Here is an 18,363-nt window from a genome sequence, read left to right as displayed (position 1 = left end):
TTTGGTCAAAAAACATGGTTTTGTTTTTGAGACTTGCTTTGTGGCTTAAATTTTGAATTTTTGTAAATTATTTTTGACTATTTCAATAATAATTTATTTCCCTGTTTTTTAGGTCTAGGGCTCTATGTATGTTCATTAAATCAATCTGTTGTTTGTGTTGTTGTTTTTTAAGTTTATTTATTTTGAGGGATAGAAGCAAAGAGAAGGGGAGGGAGAGAAGGAATCCCAAGCAGGCTCTGCACTGTCAGCACAGAGCCTGATGCGGGGCTTGCACCCACAGACCATGAGATCAGGAGCTGAGCTGAAATCAAGAGTCAGCCACTTAACTGACTAAACCGCCTAGGCACTCCAGATCAAATCTGTTCTATCAGTCCAGTTTCTTACTGATTTTTTGTCTGCCTGATATATCACTTCTGAAGAGGTAGTGTCCTGGATTGATAGACTTCATCTGTTTCTCCTTTAAATCTGTCCATCACTGCTTCCTCTGCGTTGAAGCTGTGATTGGTTGCACATGAATTTAGGATTTTTACGTTTTCCTTGAGAATTATTCCTTTAGTCGTTATGTCATTGCGTTTTTGTCTCGAATTTGGCTTTGTTTGATCCTGTGGCACTGCTGTTTCTGTTAGGTTGGTATCAGCCTCTTAACATCATTCCCCAAACTACAACCCTTTTCTTATACTTTGAGTGTGTTTCTTATAAACAGTATATACAATGTTAGGTTAACTGGTCTCCAGTTCTTTGACTCAACACTTATCCTTAGTTTGGCAGGATAATTGCTGTTCTGCTTACTTGGATCACTGACACAGCAAAAGGATTCAGTGTGTCACCTTTGTGTCCCTTCAGGTACATGTTCTTCACTGCTGCCCTCTCCTCCTCCGGTTGTCCCCATGCTGCTCCCACACCGTGCACCTGGCGTGTGTCCTGCAGGTCCCATGTGCTCTTGTGATGTGTGGGCTGTAGGCTGGGTGCCTTCCTTGTGGGGACTGCTCTTCAAACCACTGATGATGCTGAGCCCGCACCTGCCCCTCCACTGCCGAGGCCGGGGTGGGGGCGCTGGGGTCTGTGCAGCCAGGCCACCAGCAGCCCCGGCACCGGGCTTCAGTTGGGGCAAGGGGCAGGAACATCTCACCAGCACTTTGATTTCTGTTTCTTCTTTGCCTCTGATTCTTATTTTCTCTTCATGAGTTTGTTGGCCTCTTGAGTTTTCTCTTATGTTTGTTGCTTACATTTTTTTGCACATTTTTCCACTGGAGTTACTGTCTTACTTTCTGTGTTAGTTTGCAGGAACTCCTATGTCCCTGATATCAATTCCTTGTTACTTTTAGATGCTTTGAGTATCCTGTCATCTGTCACCTGACTGCTAATTGGTCCCTGTGTCCTTTCGATGTAACCAAGTTTATTCGTCTTTTGGCCTCATGATTTACGCTTTTAATGTTTTATTTAAAAAGTTCTTCCTTGTTCTAGATCCAAAGATATTCCCTTCCATGTCTTGCATCTTCCTTACAGTTTTATCTTCACATTGAGATCTGAATCTACCCGGAGCTACTTTCCTGGGGTGAGTTGGAGGGAATGACTTTTCATCTCCTACACTGCCCAGCTTTGCCCCAGACCACACTCATGCCTGTGTCTTCTCGAATCAGCGCCCCGAGCCCTGGGTGGTGAGGAACCCCCCCTTCTCTTGATCTTTAAGGCCGTCTTAGCTGGGGGCGCCTGGCCAGCTCAGTCAGGTAACATCTGACTCTTGATTTCAGCTCAGGTCACAATCCCAGGGTTGTGGGATGGAGCCCAACGTCCGGCTCCCTGTCCGACTCTGCACAGAACATGGAGCCCACTTGATCTCTCTCCCTCCCGTTTGCACTCACACATGTGCTCGCTCGCAATCTCTTTCTCAAAAAAAAAAAAAAAAAGACTGTCTTAGCTGGTCCTGTGCCTTTCTTCCATCACATGAATGCTACAGAAGATCCAAGGGATGTTCTCTTTGGATCCATTAACTTGCGTTCTGAGGAGTGCTGGCCCCTGGTAGGTAGCTGGACCCCTGTGTGTGCAGGGCCTCTTGAGAGGTCTACGGTCTCTGGTTCCCAGCTGCTTGCACTTGCTGCTGCGGAGCAAGTAGTTCCTAAGTTTGTGTCCCCTTGTGTTTGGCTGTTACTATTACAGAGAAGTATTAGGCTGCCTTTCTCTTTGTTTTTGCCTTTTACTAGGTTAAGTAGATTTGGTTTTATTTTCCCTCTTCTGTCATGTATCTTATTATTTCATGGGATTTGCCTTCAGTGGTTGTACCTAGAATGTTTGTGGGCATGTGGGACTTAACAGGACTCTACTGCCAAGGTCTGCCCTTGACCACCAGGTTCCCAGCCCCCGATGGCCTGATTCCTCTTTGGGTTAGTCCCTGTGTAGATTTGCCCACTTTGGTTTCTTTGCTCATAGTTCCATCTTACCTCGTTCTTCTTTAGACAATTCTTTTCTTTCTCCTCTCTAAGAATCTGGTAATGGTAAATTTGCTGTCTTGATCTTACAGACAGTATACCACATTTTCCCCTCATTTTTGAGAGTTAGCCGAGTCCATGCCTGTCAGCCGGGACATTAGCTCCGTCTCCTCTCCCCAAGGCTGGCCTCCTGCCCGAGACTGTTCTGGCTCATTACCAGCCACCACTTTGGTTCATGGCAGGTGAGAGCAATTCTTTGGTGAGGGTCCAGACAGTTTACACCACGGAATGTTATCTACTAAAAATCTCCTTGTTTTCAACCAGAAGCAGCTGTCCCACAGCTCACAGAAGTATTTTCCCTCTAGGTACCACATCTACACAAAAGAGCCACTCTTTCTGTGGTAGCTGTGCCGCAGGTCAGAAGCTCACACGCACAACTTCAGCGCACACACTTAGGGATGCACACATGTGTGCTCTCACACAACACCCCATGTATAGCTGTTAAGGTGCCTCAGTTTAGGGTGCAAGTCAGGCTGGGTGCAGTGGTACTGGACTGCCTGTGTTGGGTAAATTTTGGGAAGGGCTGCAGGGGCCTCCAGGTGCAGCAGAGCCCTGGACTGGGAGCAGCCAGGTATGACTCCTCCCTGTGGCTGCTGCAGCTGGGGGCCTGAGGGGCTGCCTCTGGGTCTGGGAGGTGTAGTCTGCAGGTCCCAACGCTGGTCTCCTGGAAAGGGGCCCTGGTTGGGGCCTAAGACCCTGCTCGGCCCTGCCACCACTCCCCTGCCTCCAGCTCTTCTCCTAAAGGTCACCACGCTCAGCAGCGAGGCTGCCCTGGACATGGCTATACTCAGGAGAATTTTGTTTTAGTCTCCAAGAGTGTGCAATTTATTTAACTTCTGTTATTTATTCTAATCATTATATTATGTCTAAGGAATAGCATCTAAAATGTCTCCTTTCTAAAATTTTGGGGCTTTTGTGTTATATAAGTGATAATCCAATTTGGAAATATTTGTGGACACTTGAAAATTAGTGTTCCCGGAGCACCTCAGTGGCTCAGTTGGTTAAATGTCTGACTTCGGCTCAGGTCATGATTTCATGGATTGTGGGTTTAAGCCCCCCGTTGGGCTCTGTGCTAACTGTGAGAAGCCTGTTTGGGATTCTCTCTCTTCCTCTCTGCCCCTCCTCTGCTTATGTGCCCTTGCTCGCTCGCTCTCAAAATTAATAAATAAACTTTTAAAAATAAATGAACTTTATTTTTTTATATAGTTTATTTATTTTTGAGACAGATACAGAGCATGTGTAGGGGAGGGGCAGAGAGAAAGGGAGACACAGAATCTGAAACAGGCTCCAGACTCTGAGCTGTCAGCCCAGAACCCGATACGGAGCTTAAACCCTCGAATCGTAAGATCATGATCGGAGCCGAAGTCAGATGCTTAACCAACTGACCCACCCAGGTACCCCAAAATAAACCTTAAAAGAAAGAAAAATAGGTTTCCTAGTTTATGAGTATGAAATTCAATGCTCATTTATGCATTTTCACTGTATCAATGACTCATTTTTTCCTTTTTATGTCACAGGCTGGGCCTTGAGGCCCTGCGGGCACCTTGCTCTGCCTGTGTGATTTAGCTCTGTGTGTTTCTGCGCTGTGGTAACTGGTATGTCGAATTTAGTCATGTTACATCTTTAACACTGAATATGCCTTTTGTCATCAAAAAGGGACTTTCCTGGGGGCGCCATGGTGGCTCATTCAGTCGAGCATCTGACTCTTGATTTGGGCTCAGGTCATGATCCCAGGTTCATGGGTTTAGAATGCCCTGTGTCAAGCTCTGAGCTGAATGTCGGGCCCTGAGCTCTGTGTTCTGACTCCAACAGTTTTGTCTGTTTTTTTTGTTTTTGTTTTTGTTTTTTAATTTTTTTCCCTGTCTATTCAGTTTTTGAGAGACAGAGAGAAACAGAGCATAAGTGGGGGAGGGGCAGAGAGAGAGGGAGACACAGCATATGAAGCAGGCTCCAGGCTCCCAGCTGTCAGCACAGAGCCCAACATGGGACTCGAACCTACAAACTGCGAAGTCATGACCTGGGCCAAAGTCAGAAGCTTAACCGACTGAGCCCCCCAGGCGCCCCTCACTGCCAATCTTTATAGTAAGTCTGATCTAGATAAGGTAAATCCCACCTTTTCTTTTGCTTCAAGAGCATCTTGACTATTTGTTTTTCCATATAAAATTTTTTTTTTTATTTTTTAATGTTTTATTTATTTTTGATAGACAGAGCATGAGAGGGGGAGGGGCAGAGAGAGAAGGAGACACAGAACCGGAAGCAGACTCCAGGCTCTGAGCTAGCTGTCAGCACAGAGCCTGATGCGGGGCTCGAACCCATGAACTGTAAGATCATGACCTGAGCCAGAGTCAGGTGTTCAACCGACTGAGCCACCCAGGCACCCACCCGATGGGCCTTTGACATAATTTAGATTTCCACTTTGATTTTTGAAAGGATACTCCCCTTCCCAGAGGGACAGAAACAGCCCCTCAACAGCTTTGCTTCCTGAGGTGGAGGGTTTGGGGTGAAGCAGGTGAGGATTTTTCTTTTTCAAATTGGAGGTGGTTTTACTGATCTTTCTCCTCCCCCTCCCCCCTTTATGAAGATATTAATTTTCACAAAAAACATTGAAGTAGTCAGGAAAGTATAATGAAAAGACAAACTCCTGCTCTGTTATGATTCTGGCCTCATTGCTTCTCAGAGGGGGAGTCAACAGGCAGCACCAGCCATGTGTAACGCATGCATTTTGATGGGTGTTGGTGTGAGTGTACTTGTGAGACCACACAGTCATGACAGTGCACATGTCTGTGGCCCCTGACAGTCTCCTTTCCCTCTCTTGTCCACCCCAGCCCTTCTTGGTGCTGCCACCCATTCCCAGGGAGCCGGTGGTCTGCCCAGTGTTACTGTGGAGCAGTTTGCATTCTTTAGGGATTTATGTAAATAGAATCAAACAGCATGTACTCTTTTTTGTCATCTTTCACTCAATGTAACTGTCTTGAAAGTTGTTACATATGTCAATAGCTCATTCCCTTTTCAGTGCTGAATAGTACTCCATTGTGTGGCCCACATCCTTGTGATGGCATTTTGGTTGTTTCCAGGTTTGTCTCATACAAATAAAGGTGCTGTGAGCATTAACACTCTGGTTCCTCACAGGTGAATGTGCAGGCATGCTGTGTGGCCCTGCAGTGCGGTGCACAGGTATTTACCATTGTTGTGCCCTCTTGATGATGATGGGTTCTGTTATCATCACATAGTGCTCCCTTGATGCCTGGTAGTAGTGCTCTTTGCTCCCAAATCTCTTTGTGTTAATACTGGCATTCCAGGTTTCTTTTGAAGTGCTGACATGGTATCTCTGTTTCCAGCCTTTACTTTTAACCTATTTTTATGCATTTATTGTGATTTTCTTATAGGCAGCATATTGTTGTGTCCTGCTTTTTTTATCCAATCTGTCTTTACCTTTTAATTGGGGATTTAGACCACTCTCATCTAATATGATTAATTTATATGGTTAGATATGTCATCTTGCTTTTTTTTTTTTTTGTCCTATCTGTTCTTTAGGGCTTTTTTTTTCCTTCTTTTGGGTTAATTGAGCGTTTTTTAAACTCAACTTATCTCTGTGCTTTGCTTTTTACTCTCTGCAATGTTTGTAGTTGTTGTTTGGGAGTTAATAGTGTATATTAACCGATCAGACTGGGCGTCCAGGCAGTTATAATAAATACATCACACTCCGGGTCCCTCCTGGTGCTGTCATAGGTAAACTGCCTAATACATGCGTTATTTTTGCTTTAAGCAGCCAATTATGTTTTAAAGAGATGAGAACTAAAGGAAATCCTTTCTTGTATCAACATCTAGTTATCATCTCCAGGACTGTCCGTTTGTGTTGTAGATTTTTCCGTGGTAGACTTCCTCTGCTCAAAGACTTCACCAAACATTGCTTGTATTGTGAGTCAGCTGGTAATACCTTCTTTTACTTTTGTGGTTTCGGAAAGTATTTCCCTCTCATTTGTGAAGTGTTTCTCTTCTGGGTCTCGGATTCGGGATGGACGGTGCTGCCATCTTGCCACACTGCCCTCCTCGGCCACGTCACTTCTGGCGGAAGGTCGTTCTCATCTTCACTTTGTATCTGCACAGAGCGTGTCTTTTCTTTCTGCTTCCTTTAAAATGTTCCTTCTCAGGCTCCTTGCAAGCAGTTTATGATTTGTGTTGGTGTCATTTCCTTTATGTTGCTTGCTCAGGGTTTATGGAGCTTCTTGGACTGATAGGTCTATAGTTTTCAAGTTTGGGAAATGTTTGGTTATTTTTTTTTCAAACTTTTTTTGTTTATCCTTCCAGAGCTTCAGTCACATGTTGGATACACCTCAGTTCACTGATGCTCTTGGATTTTCATTTTCTTTATTTTCTTTCTTTCCTTTTGATCTTTGTTTTCTCTACGTTTCATTGGATAGTATGTACTGTTTTGCTTTCACATTTGCTAATCTTGGGACACTTGGATGACTCAGTCGATTGAGTGTCCCACTCTTGATTGTGGCTCAGGTCATGATCCAAGGGTCATGGGATCAAATCTTGTGCTGGGCTCTGCACTGAGCATGGAGCCTACTTGAGACTCCCTCTCTTCCCTCCCCGTCCCTGCTCGTGTGCCCATATGCGTATGCACACACACTCTCGCTCACTCAAATAAACAAACAACAAGAACAAAAAACCAAATTTGCTCATCCTTCTTCCGCAACGCCTGTCCTGCTGTTAAACCTTCTAGTGTATTCTCCACTTCAGACATTGCAGCTTCTCTGGAATGTGGATTGAGTCTTTTATAAATTCCTTATCTCTTATTCGGTCTTTTTTTTAGCCTTTGAACATACGGAATACACTTTTAATTAACTCTTAACATTCATGTTACTAATTCCGTCATCTGTGTCAATTCTGGGTCAGCTTTGATTGATTGGATTTTTCCCTCACAGTTCGTTTTGAGAGAGGGGCTGTTCCTAAAGAGAGAGCGCTCTTGATGTACTCAAGCAGGAGGGCCAGTGTGGCTGCTCGGAGGAATCACAGGGAGTTGCTCTGTTCTGTCCTCCAACCCAGTTGTAGGTATTCATCTTTTATGACTTGTGATGAGATTTTACATACTTCATCTTTGAAAGTGTCTTTTTACACAGTGTTTACTGCTAAATACTGATTATCAATCCGTGAGCATCACTTGGAAGGCATGTATCAAATTCTCTTAGGGGTGCCTGGGTAGCTCAGTCGGTTAAGCATATGACTTTGGCTCAAGTCATGATTTCCTGGTTCATGGGTTTAAGCCCCGAACAGCAGCCTGGAGCCTGCTTTGGATTCTGTGTCTCCCTCTTCTATCTACCCCTCCCCAGCTCGCTTGCTCGCTCGCTCTCTCTCTCTCTCTCTCCTCTCTCCTCTCTCTTGCTTCCCCTCTCTCAAAAATAAAAACACGTAAAAAAATTCTCTTAGATTCTCTCTTGATATTTGCCTTTTAGTGTGCCCTTACAATGCAGATTAATAACTCCTACTGCAAGTTTTTGGAAGCTCCTCAGTACACAGTAGATTTTGAAATACGAAAATTTCTTCTGCAAAGGCAGTTACATCAGGTCTGAAAGTCCTGCTGGGACTATAGTTTGATACTGGAAAATGTACATGCTGCAAATTTGTGGGAATGGAGATCTCGCTTCTTGTTTTAGTTTTTGACAGTATGGGATGTAAATAAAGCAAGTTGATATTATTTGTGACTCAGACATTTGTTGTCATCAAAATGACTTTACTTCAGTGTAAGTTTCACATATAAATGCTGTCTGACTTATTGTAGTTTGAATTCATTAAGAAACATTAAATCTGCCACACACAGTCATTCAGTGTTTGATCTTAGTGGTTGAGGGAAGTTTTTCTCATTCAGAAAATCTCAGTCTCGGCACTGAGTTTGAAGAAATTGCAGTAAAACGTACTCATTGTGGAGCTGCTGTATGGTAAGGCAGATCAGGATGTTTAGCTTCTTTTTCTTTTTTTTCTTCTTTTTTCTTTTTTTAATTTATATCCAAGTTAGTTAGTGCAACAATAATTTCAGGAGTAGATTCCTTAATGCCCTTCACCCATTTAGCCCATCCCTCCTCCCATAACCCCTCCATTAACCCTTCGTTTGTTCTCCATATTTAAGAGTCTCTTATGTTTTGTTCTCCTCCCTGATTTTATGTTATTTTTGCTTCCCTTCCCTTATGTTTATCTGTTTTGTATCTTAAAGTACTCGTATGAGTGAAGTCATATGATACTTGTCTTTCTCTGAGTGACTAATTTTGCTTAGCATAATACCCTCTAGTTCCATCCATGTAGTTGCAAATGGCAAGATTTCATTCTTTTTGATTGCCGGGTACTACTCCATTGTATATATAAACCACACCTTCTTTATCCATTCATCCGTTGATGGGCATTTGGGCTCTTTCCAACTTTGGTGGTTGTCGAAAGTGCTGCTGTAAACATTGGGGCACATGTTACCTTCGAATCAGCACTCCTGTATCCCTTGGATTAATACTTAGTAGGGCAATTACTGGGTTGTAGGGTAGCTCTATTTTTAATGTTTTGAGGAACCTCCACACGGTTTTCCAGAGTGGTTGCCCCAGTTTGTATCCCCACCAGCAGAGCAAAAGAGATCCTCTTTCTCAATATCCTTGCCAACGTCTGTTGTTGCCTGAGTTGTTAATGTTTGCCATTCTGACGGGTGTGAGGTGGCGTCTCATTGTGATTTTGATTTGTATTTTTCTGATGATGAATGATGTTGAGTATTTTTTCATGTGTCGGTTGGCCATTTGGATGTCTTCTTTGGAAAAGTGTCTATTCATGTCTTTTGCCCATTTCTTCACAGGATTTGTTTTTGGGGTGTTGAGTTTGATAAGTTCTTTATAATAGATTTTGGATACTAACCCTTTATCTGATACGTCATTTGCAAATATCTTCTCCCATTCCGTTGGTTGCCTTTTAGTTTTGCTGATTGTTTCCTTTGCTGTGCAGAAGCTTTTTATTTTGATGAGGCCCCAATAGTTCATTTTTGCTTTTGTTTCCCTTGCCTCCAGAGACGTGTTGAATAAGAAGTTGCTGCAGCCGAGGTCAGAGAGGTTTTTGCCTGCTTTCTTCTCGAGGGTTTTGATGGCTTCCTGTCTTATGTTTAGGTGTTTCATCCATTTTGAGTTTATTTTTGTGTGTGGTGTAAGAAGGTGGTCCGGGCTCATTTCTCTGCATGTCACAGTATAGTTTCCCATACAGCAAGCACCACTTGCTGAAGAGACTGTCTTTATTCTACTGGATAGTCTTTTCTGCTCTGTCAAAGATTAGTTGGCCATATGTTTGTGGGTCCATTTCTGGGTTCTCTAATCTGTTCCATTGATGTGAGTGTCTGTTTTTGTGCCATTTAGCTTATTTTTCTAATAAAGTCCATGGAACTGTCAATGGTAAAGTCCAGGAGAGGGGACTTCGGTAACTCATGGCAGATTCCAGTGTGTCCCATGGTGCACCTCCTAATAAACAACACGATAAATAGCCATGGCCTTTAAACACCTTACATTTTAACGTGCTTCATGAGTTTTCTAGCTGAGCCTTTCTGAACTCTCAACATACCTTTAGTGTGGATACTTGTGATACATCTGTACAGCTCAACGTCAGGTTATACAGAATTAGGTGTTTTCTCAACTTCTTTGAAAATATCTCAGCTGTAGTTGTTCCACAAAGATGACACATGGAGGCTGATTCCTCCGTCACTCCACACTCAGCACTGACTCCTTGGATTAAATAACATCAGCTGAGAAGTATCCATAACATCACTGACCATCAAGAGCCCAAGAAAATCTCGTAAATCACTGGACTGCTATCACTCCCGCTGTCTTCGCTCCTCAAGCAGCTGTTTTTGCCAGAAGGCTAATAGTCTTCAGCAGGTTTATTTCCTCTGGACACATAACTTTAGTTGCTGTGGTCAACATGATTTAATTACTGGATCACCAGTGAACAGCCTTCCTTGCCTGGCTAACAAATGAGCCACCTGGAAACTTTCTCATTTTGTGATGTAAGTCTGCTGTGATGATGTCTCCATTTCAGTGTCTGTCTTTAAATTTTTCTCAGTGTTGCTTAAGTTGGGATACTGTGGTCAGCACTTGATCTGCTAGTGCTGATTGTTGCTGTTCACAGTGGGCAGGCAAATAACAGGTCAGCTTTTTTCTATTGTTGTGGCCATAAGGGCTGCACTGGCAATAAAAACGTAACAGACGCTGCTCAGGATGGTGACATATATGCCACTCAGTCCTGTGGAGTTACAGCTGCACCACTGCCCTTTGCCCTGCTTGCAGCCTCCGTTGTAATGACTTGAGTCTGCAGTTGTCATGCAAAAGGAGCCCCAGAAAACACAGAAATGAGTGAGCGGGACTGTGTTCCAGTAACATGTTACTTATGGACATGGAAATTTGAATCTCTATTAATTTTCACATTTTACTGAAAAAATTTTTTTAAATATAAAAGCCATTCTTAGAGCCCTTGGGTGGCTCCATTGGTTAAGCATCCACCTTCAGCACAGGTCATGATCTCACAGTTTGTGTGTTTGAGCCCCACGTCAAGCTCCGCACTGATAGTGTAGAACCTGCTTGGGATTCTCTGTCTGTCTGTCTCTCTCTCCCTCCCTCCCTTTCTCTCAAAATAAATAAGATAAACTTAAAAATTTTTAAATAAAGTATAAAAGCCTTTCTTAGCTCATAGGCTGTAGAAGATAGCCAGCAAGCTGGACTTGGCCCAGAGGCTGTAGTTTGCTGACCTCCAACCCAGAGCAAATTTCAGGCTTTCCATGGGGCCAGTGCAGAGGACCCTGTGTGATCTGGCTCGAGCTCCCTTCTGTAGCCCACTCACTGCTCATTGTGCCTTAGCACAGAGGCTTCATTTCTGTCCTGGGAGGTACCACTCTCTTCCCCCTTGAGGCCCCTCTGCCTCATCTCTTGTTTGCTGTGTTCACTGCCCAAACACCCCTTTCAGAGAGCTGCTTCTGGCCTCCTTCCCTAGGCCTGCTCCATGTCTGGGGCCTGCAGCTGCCTGAAGCTCTGGCTCATTCTGTGTTGGCCCCCACCCTGAGTGTGAGCTCTCTGTGGCAGCAGAAATGTGTCTGCCTCATCCACCTTGTGTCCCTGCCCCCAGCCCAGGCCCAGCATGGAGTGTGACAGCAGCAGTCTGGAGGAGAGGTGACAGCCCTGGGCACCGGTGGCTGGCATTACAAATGGAAAGGCCCAGGGAATGGTGACACTGTAAAATTCAAAAGGAGAAGGTCTGGAACCCCCAGGAGGTAAAGGTAGCAGCCTGGTGGTGGAAAAACTGTGTTGGGTTTGGCTTTGAAGAAAGAACTGTGTATCAACCCAGCCTGGGCACAAATAAAGCCAGTGAATACAGGAACATACAGCTTGTAGCTGCAACTCTGGCCAATTACCAGGTGCTCCCAGCTCTGCAGGACCTCAGTCATCTTTTGGTGGCCAGTCAGGAGGAGGAGGGATGTGAGGTAGATACACATATAGGCATCTGATGGATGCGTCTGCGTGCCTCATTCTTCATGTTTCTAACTTTGATTCTATAGCATGATTACACATTAGAAAACACCACAGGCATTAGCCATCCATTTATGCAACTTCTAAAATAACATTTTTATGGGCACCTGGGTAGCTGAGTCGCTTAAGTGTCAGACCTTGGCTCAGGTCCTGATCTCGCAGTTCTTGAGTCCCGCATCGGGCTCTGTGCTGACACCTTGGAGCCTGGAGCCTGCTTTGGATTCTGTATCTCTTTCTCTTTGCCCCTCCCCAACATTAAAAAAATAAAATGACATTTTTATTAGAGAAGCAATGCACATTCATTGGTGAAAGTACATATAATTACATAGAAGAAAAATTGTAAAGCCCACTTAATGCTGCACTTTTCTGGCATTTACCTTTGCAGGTTTTTTCTTATTATTTATTTTGAGAGAGAGAGTGTGTGTGTGTGTGTGTATGTATGCAAGTCAGGGAGGGGCAGAGAGAGAGAATCCCACACAGGCTCAGTGATGTCAGTGCAGAACCTGATGGAAGGCTCCATCTCACAAACCATGAGATCATGACCTGATCTGAAATCCAGAGTTGGATGCTTAACCCATTGAGCCACCCAGGCGCCCCCCTTTGCAGTTTTAAAAATACTACAACAGTATTTCCACAATTGCATTCTGTTTCTCAGTATGAACAATACTGAACAAATAGGAGTTCCCATTGCTAGACACATGATTTGTTTCCAGTGTACTTGCTAAGTATGAAATTTTTAACTCCTGTTTACTAAATTCTTATATACGTTTAGGTCTGTATTTGTGCTTTCTGCTGCATTCCAGAAATCTATGTAGTTCTCTACCAGTACAGAACTGTTTTAATTATTTACCTTTATAGTATTTTTTTGTATCTAAGGGTAAAAATTACCACTCCTATTACCATTTTTGAACTTTTTCTTAGTTATTCTTACATGTTTATTTTGGGGGGTTAACTTTGCAAACATTCTAAATTTTAAAAACATTTCTTCCTGTAGGAAATGTTATAGACCTACATTAAATGTATCAACCAGTTTAGAAGGTATATCTTCATAATTACTGAATTTTCCAATCCAAGGAGTCTTGTGTATATTCACATTCCTTTGTGTACCTCATTAAAAATTTATAATTTTATTTATACTGATCGAACATATGCCTTTTTAACTTATGCCTGGATTTTTATTTTCTTTCTGTGGTGATTATCACTGTCATGAAGACAAACTTTTTTCCTAACCAGTTTCTGCTAGTACACAGATACTCATCTCATGAGAGTGATACAACATTACAGTCTCCCTAACACTTTTGGTAGTTTTTCCATTGATTCCTTTACTTTTTCTAAGCTCACAACTAATGACAATTTTGTCTCTTTCAAATATTTAAATCTCTTCCTTTTTTTTTTTCTTGTCTTATTGCACTGACTAGCATTTCTAAAAGTATGACATACTGGTGTTGAGAGTACGTGTTCTCATTCTGACCTTAATGAATATGCTTTCAGCCTTTTAGTACTAAATATTATGAGTTAATATGGATATTCTTGATCAAGTCAAGTAAATTTTCTTTTACTTCTGGGTTACAGAGACTTTAAATCATAACTAGACATTAATTTGCCCACTTGCCTTTGAACATCTGTCAGTATAATCACCCACTAATTTATTTCTGAGATAATGAGTGCCTCTTTTGCTCCACACCCCCCACTCATGAGAAGCTTATGAGAATACACCTGAGAGTATTTCTAACCCTGCTTCCTTCTCAGGTCATCTGGTCAAAGTCTCACTGATCCCATCATTGTAGCCTTAGAATAGAAACCCCGGTTCCAAGTCATCTAAGCTCCTAAAATCCAAGATGGAGCAGTCAAAGTCTTGTCTGTCCCCCAGCTCTGGACGGGGCCACAGCAGGGCTGACCCTGCTGGAGGGCAGGCAGGTGTCCAGTGCATTTTGTCCAGGCATGTAGAGTGAGGCGGCTCTTGGGTAGAGGAAATATCCATTTGACCTGGTGAAGGGGATGGCTTTGTGGGCTGGACACTGGAGTTATTCCTGAGAAACTAAAAGAATGATTCTTAACATTCTTAAAAGTGAGAGGTTTATTATTTTAAATGTACCATATTTTAAAATTATTACACTTATGCTCATGTCTTTTTTTCATTTTGTTATGTTTCAGTTCTTCACCACCGGGAGTGTTCCTTGAGAAGGACTATGAGATTTATCGGGATTATAATGTGGATGGACAGCTTCTACACTACAGGTAAAACCCACTATCTCACACTTGTCCCTGTCTCCTGACTCAAGGGTGCTTTTCCTGGCAGCTCTTGGGTGAGCCAGAAAAGAATCTGGCTCAAGAAGAAGCAACGAGCTGTATGTATAGAGCACGTGGGGCCCTGTAGTAGCCAGAGGAACATGAGGAGAGGCTGCTGGGGCCTTTTTGTTTTTCAAAATATCTCTTTCAACACTTCTTTTTTTTTCTTAACATTTATTCATTAGAGAGAGATAGAGCATGATCATGGGAGGGGCAGAGAGAGTGGGAGACACAGAATCCAAAGTAGGCTCCAGGCCCTGAGCTGTCAGTACAGAGCCCGATGCGGGGCTCGAACCCATGAACCATGAGATCATAACCTGAGCCGAAGTTGGACGCTCAACTGACTGAGCTACCTAGGAGCCCCTGTTGGGGCCTTTTGGAGTGGCCCCCAGGCTCATGTGGCAGCTTTCGGGAAGGTGGAAGATGCTTGTCACTGCCCAGTTTGGAGAGCCGTGGTGCCCGTTGCTTTTAGCAGAGGAGTGAGTCCCTGGGGAACGTTAGCCTATGCTCTCCCCCGGAGCCTCAGGCCATGCATCACAGTGCTTCCCCAGGACAAGTCAGGAAGATTGCAGTTAATCATAAGGAAGGAAGTGGACATTGATTGGTTTCTCTTGGTGATGCTTTAGCCTTGCAGGGTATTGGAAAGTTCCAGAGATGTCCCTTAGGACCCAAGGGCACAGCATCTGTCAGACTGGGCAGGGGCCATCCTTAGCCAACTCATATCTCGAAGTGGGGTTCTGTGCCTCTGGGTGACCTAGATGCCCTGCAGAGCTGCAGGTATTTTGTACACGTGGTAGCCACTTCCTAAGGAGGTGGGAGCAGAGTAATTCCTCTGGCTTTGGTCTTGTGCCATGCTTTCCTGTCTTCTTCTGAAAAGAGGCTGTGGAGAAGTGCTCTGAGCTGACTGGAGCCCTCTCTTCCTGCTCCTGCCCTTTCAACACTCGTTTCCACCCTGCCCACCTGCCTCCATCATTTCCAGTGCCGTGGAAGGGTGTCCTCCTTCTCTTATGGTTTGAAAGCATCACTCAGCAGCCAGATCAAGTGATCATCCCATTTCGTCTAGAGACAGGTGGTGACTCTCTGCCTGGGTGTCCTGTCCCCACCCTAGCAGAGTTGATGGGATATTAGGGCACAGGTGAGGACAGTCTTCCTGGGTTTGGGGAAACATAAGGAGATAGGTCTGAGGGCAGGCCAGGGAGGTTAGACTGGGTAGAAAGGGTGGTCACAGTCAGTGAGGCCTTCTGGCCACTCACTGGTGGGGGCAGGGGACATAAGCAGACATCAGGGCCTGAAAACTGAATGTTGGGCTTCAAAGAGGGCTCCCAAAGGAAGCACAGAGCAGTGGGAGGCAGGTGGGTAACTGACTGTGGAGCTGTGAAAATGCTTGGCCTGAGGATGAGAGCTGAAGCTGCCTGCTCAGTGAAGCCTGTTGGAGGTAGGCCCCTCGTGGCCGGTGACTACTACTGTCCATGACTGCTATCCCAGCTGTGACTTGGAGTCCATGACTCAGGCGCCTGCATGGGCCTCAGGCCTCCCTGGACAGTCGGAGGAGAGACTTTAGTGGGGGTACTCCGTGCACACGTATGCTGCGGCGGTGGGTACTGCCCTCAGCCCAGGGATATTGTCTGCATGGTAGAGGGCAAGGCCACGGGTCTGCCTTTCTTCTGACTAGATAGAACTGCTCTTAGGGACTGGAACAGATCTGTCCTCTGACCAGCAGACCTCTCACGTGCTCTTGACCCCATCTGACATTCTGTCGCACTCTCCTCATCCTATAGCACAACCTTTTTTTTTTTTATGTTTATTTTAGAGAGAGAGAGAAACAGAGTGTGAGCAGGAAAGGGGCAGAGAGAGACAGAGACACAATCTGAAGCAGGCTCCAGGCTCTAAGCTGTCAGCACAGAGCTTGATGCCGGGCTCAAACTCCCAAACCATGGGTTCATGACCTGAGCTGAAGTCGGATGCTTAACCCACTGAGCCACCCAGGTGCCCCTTCCTACAGCAGGATCTTGATGGCCCACAACTGACAGGTCACACCGTGCCTCCTGGGGCAGCAGCCTTCAGCACCCTTTGCCAGGCAGGGATCTTTCTTTACTTCATAGCCCCTGAGAGGGGCCTGGCACCAGGGCTGGCTCAGTACCTGCTGAGTGGTGAAAAAAAGTACAAAGATTTAAAAAAAAGTACTTCATGCTCGCTGAGTGTTTCCTGTATGTCAGTACTGAGCTAAGGACTTATGCACATATGCACATTATGTTACTTAATTCTCATATGAACCAATGAGGACACTGAGTCAGGAATGATAAGTGATATTCCCAAGCCCCACAACCAGGAAGCAACAGGCTGGAGTCTAGTCCCAAATCTCTGGATTCCAAAGCCAGCAACCAGGAGCAGAGTTCCCAGGAATGGGAGCCTGCATCCTGAGTCCTGCTACTGTATGACTTCTCGGGACAGCGACACCAAGCTCCCGGGCATCATTGTCAACAGGTGGGGTTGGTTCCTGGCTCTGCTGAGTGGGCCATGTACCTGGCATGTTGGAGGAGGCTGCCTCCAGCTCATGGGCCCTCATATTCTATCACATCACTGTCCCTTATTCTCCAAGGCCTGCCTCACCCCCAGTAACTGGAAGTCATGGCCTTGTCCAGAAAAGTCCAGCAGCAGTCAGAAGACAGAAGCAGGGGAGGAAAATTATACAACTGGTTTAAGACACTTGGAAATTTCACTTTTGCAGTGGTGGATTAACTTCTCTGAGACCAGCCTGTACACAGAGAACAAAGTAGACAAAATTGCCCTGAAGGCCTCAGAGATTTACTAAAGCATGAGGACTTGAGGGCTGAGGACAGATCAGTACAAACCAGCACACATAAGATACCGCCTCTCCCCCAGGACAGCTGAGAAGCCACGCCAACCTTTGAGTGGTCCATGGCTCCAAATGTCAGCATCAGAGTGTACAAAAAGGAGGCCTAGTTAACATTCCATGTAGACTCCTGAAAGGTAGACCAGCCCTCAAACCTAAACCAGATTTCCAGTCAGCTCAGTCCCAGAAAGGGAATCAGGTTATCAGCCCTTTCCCCAGCTGCCTGTCAGAAACAAAAATAAATCCAGAGCCTCAAATTATCTCTACAGTTTTCATATGTAGTCCCCAGAATATCAATTTAAAATTGTCTATATGGAAAATCCTAAAGAATTAACAAAAAACTCCTAGAACTTATAAGTGACTATAGCAAGTTTTCAGGATACAAAGTAAGTTTACAAAAGTCTATTTATTTTCTATATGCTATCAATGAATAAGTGGAATTTAAAATTAATACCATTTATATAAAAATAGGTATAAATCTAACAAGATATGTATAAAATCTGTATGAGGAAAACAAAACTCTAATGAAAGAAATCAAAGAAGAACTAAATAAATGGATAGATATACTATGTTAATGGACAGGAAGATTCAATATTGTCAAAATGTCAGTTCTTCCCAACTTAAATCTATAGATTCAGTGCAACCTCAATCAAAACCCCAACCAGGTATTTTGTGGATATCAACAAACTGACTCTAAAACTTGTATGGAAAAGCAAAAGATTCAGAATACCCAACCCAACATTCAAGTAGAACAAAGTTGGAGGACTCATACTATTTGATTTCAAGACTTACTGTAAAGCTACCCTGATTAAGACAGTGTGGTATTGGTGAAGAATAGAAAATAGGTCAGTGTAACAAAATAGAGAGCCAAGAAATAAACTCACAAAAATATAGTCAACTGATTTTGACAATGGGGAAAAAGGCAATTCAGTGGATCAAGTGTGGTCTTTTCTTTTTTCCTTTTTTAATAATAGCTTATTGTCAAGTTGGTTTCCAAATAACACCCAGTGCTTCTCCCCACAAGTGCCCCCCTCCATAACCATCACCCCCTTTACCCGCTCCCCCTCCCCCTTCAGCCCTCAGTTCGTTTTCAGTATTCAGTAGTCTCTCATGATTTGTGTCCCTTTCTCTCCCCAACTCTCTTTCCCCTTTCCCCTCCCTATGGTCCCCTGTTAGGTTTCTCCTGTTAGACCTATGA

General features: G+C 44.3%; 1 protein-coding gene across 4 annotated transcripts in view; it reads left to right on the top strand.

Annotated features, from left to right (window-relative positions):
* The window catches only part of ARHGAP39 (Rho GTPase activating protein 39), a 102,643-nt gene that overhangs the window by 62,465 nt on the left and 21,815 nt on the right, over window positions 1-18,363 (top strand). For 3 of the 4 annotated variants that reach the window (XR_003903007.1, XM_029923064.1, XM_029923063.1), the window contains exon 4: window positions 14,177-14,260. Coding sequence is in view for 2 of the 4 variants with exons in the window: in XM_029923064.1 (XP_029778924.1) it covers window positions 14,177-14,260 (84 nt within the window). In the remaining 2 variants the exon portion in view is untranslated. Of the gene's footprint in view, window positions 1-4,008; window positions 4,082-14,176; window positions 14,261-18,363 lie in introns of those variants that run through there. The other variant, XM_029923065.1, reaches the window with a different exon arrangement.

The sequence above is a fragment of the Suricata suricatta genome, chromosome 15 (genome assembly GCF_006229205.1).
Source record: "Suricata suricatta isolate VVHF042 chromosome 15, meerkat_22Aug2017_6uvM2_HiC, whole genome shotgun sequence".
NCBI lineage: Eukaryota > Metazoa > Chordata > Mammalia > Carnivora > Herpestidae > Suricata > Suricata suricatta.
This window is presented reverse-complemented; position numbering and strand designations above follow the sequence as displayed.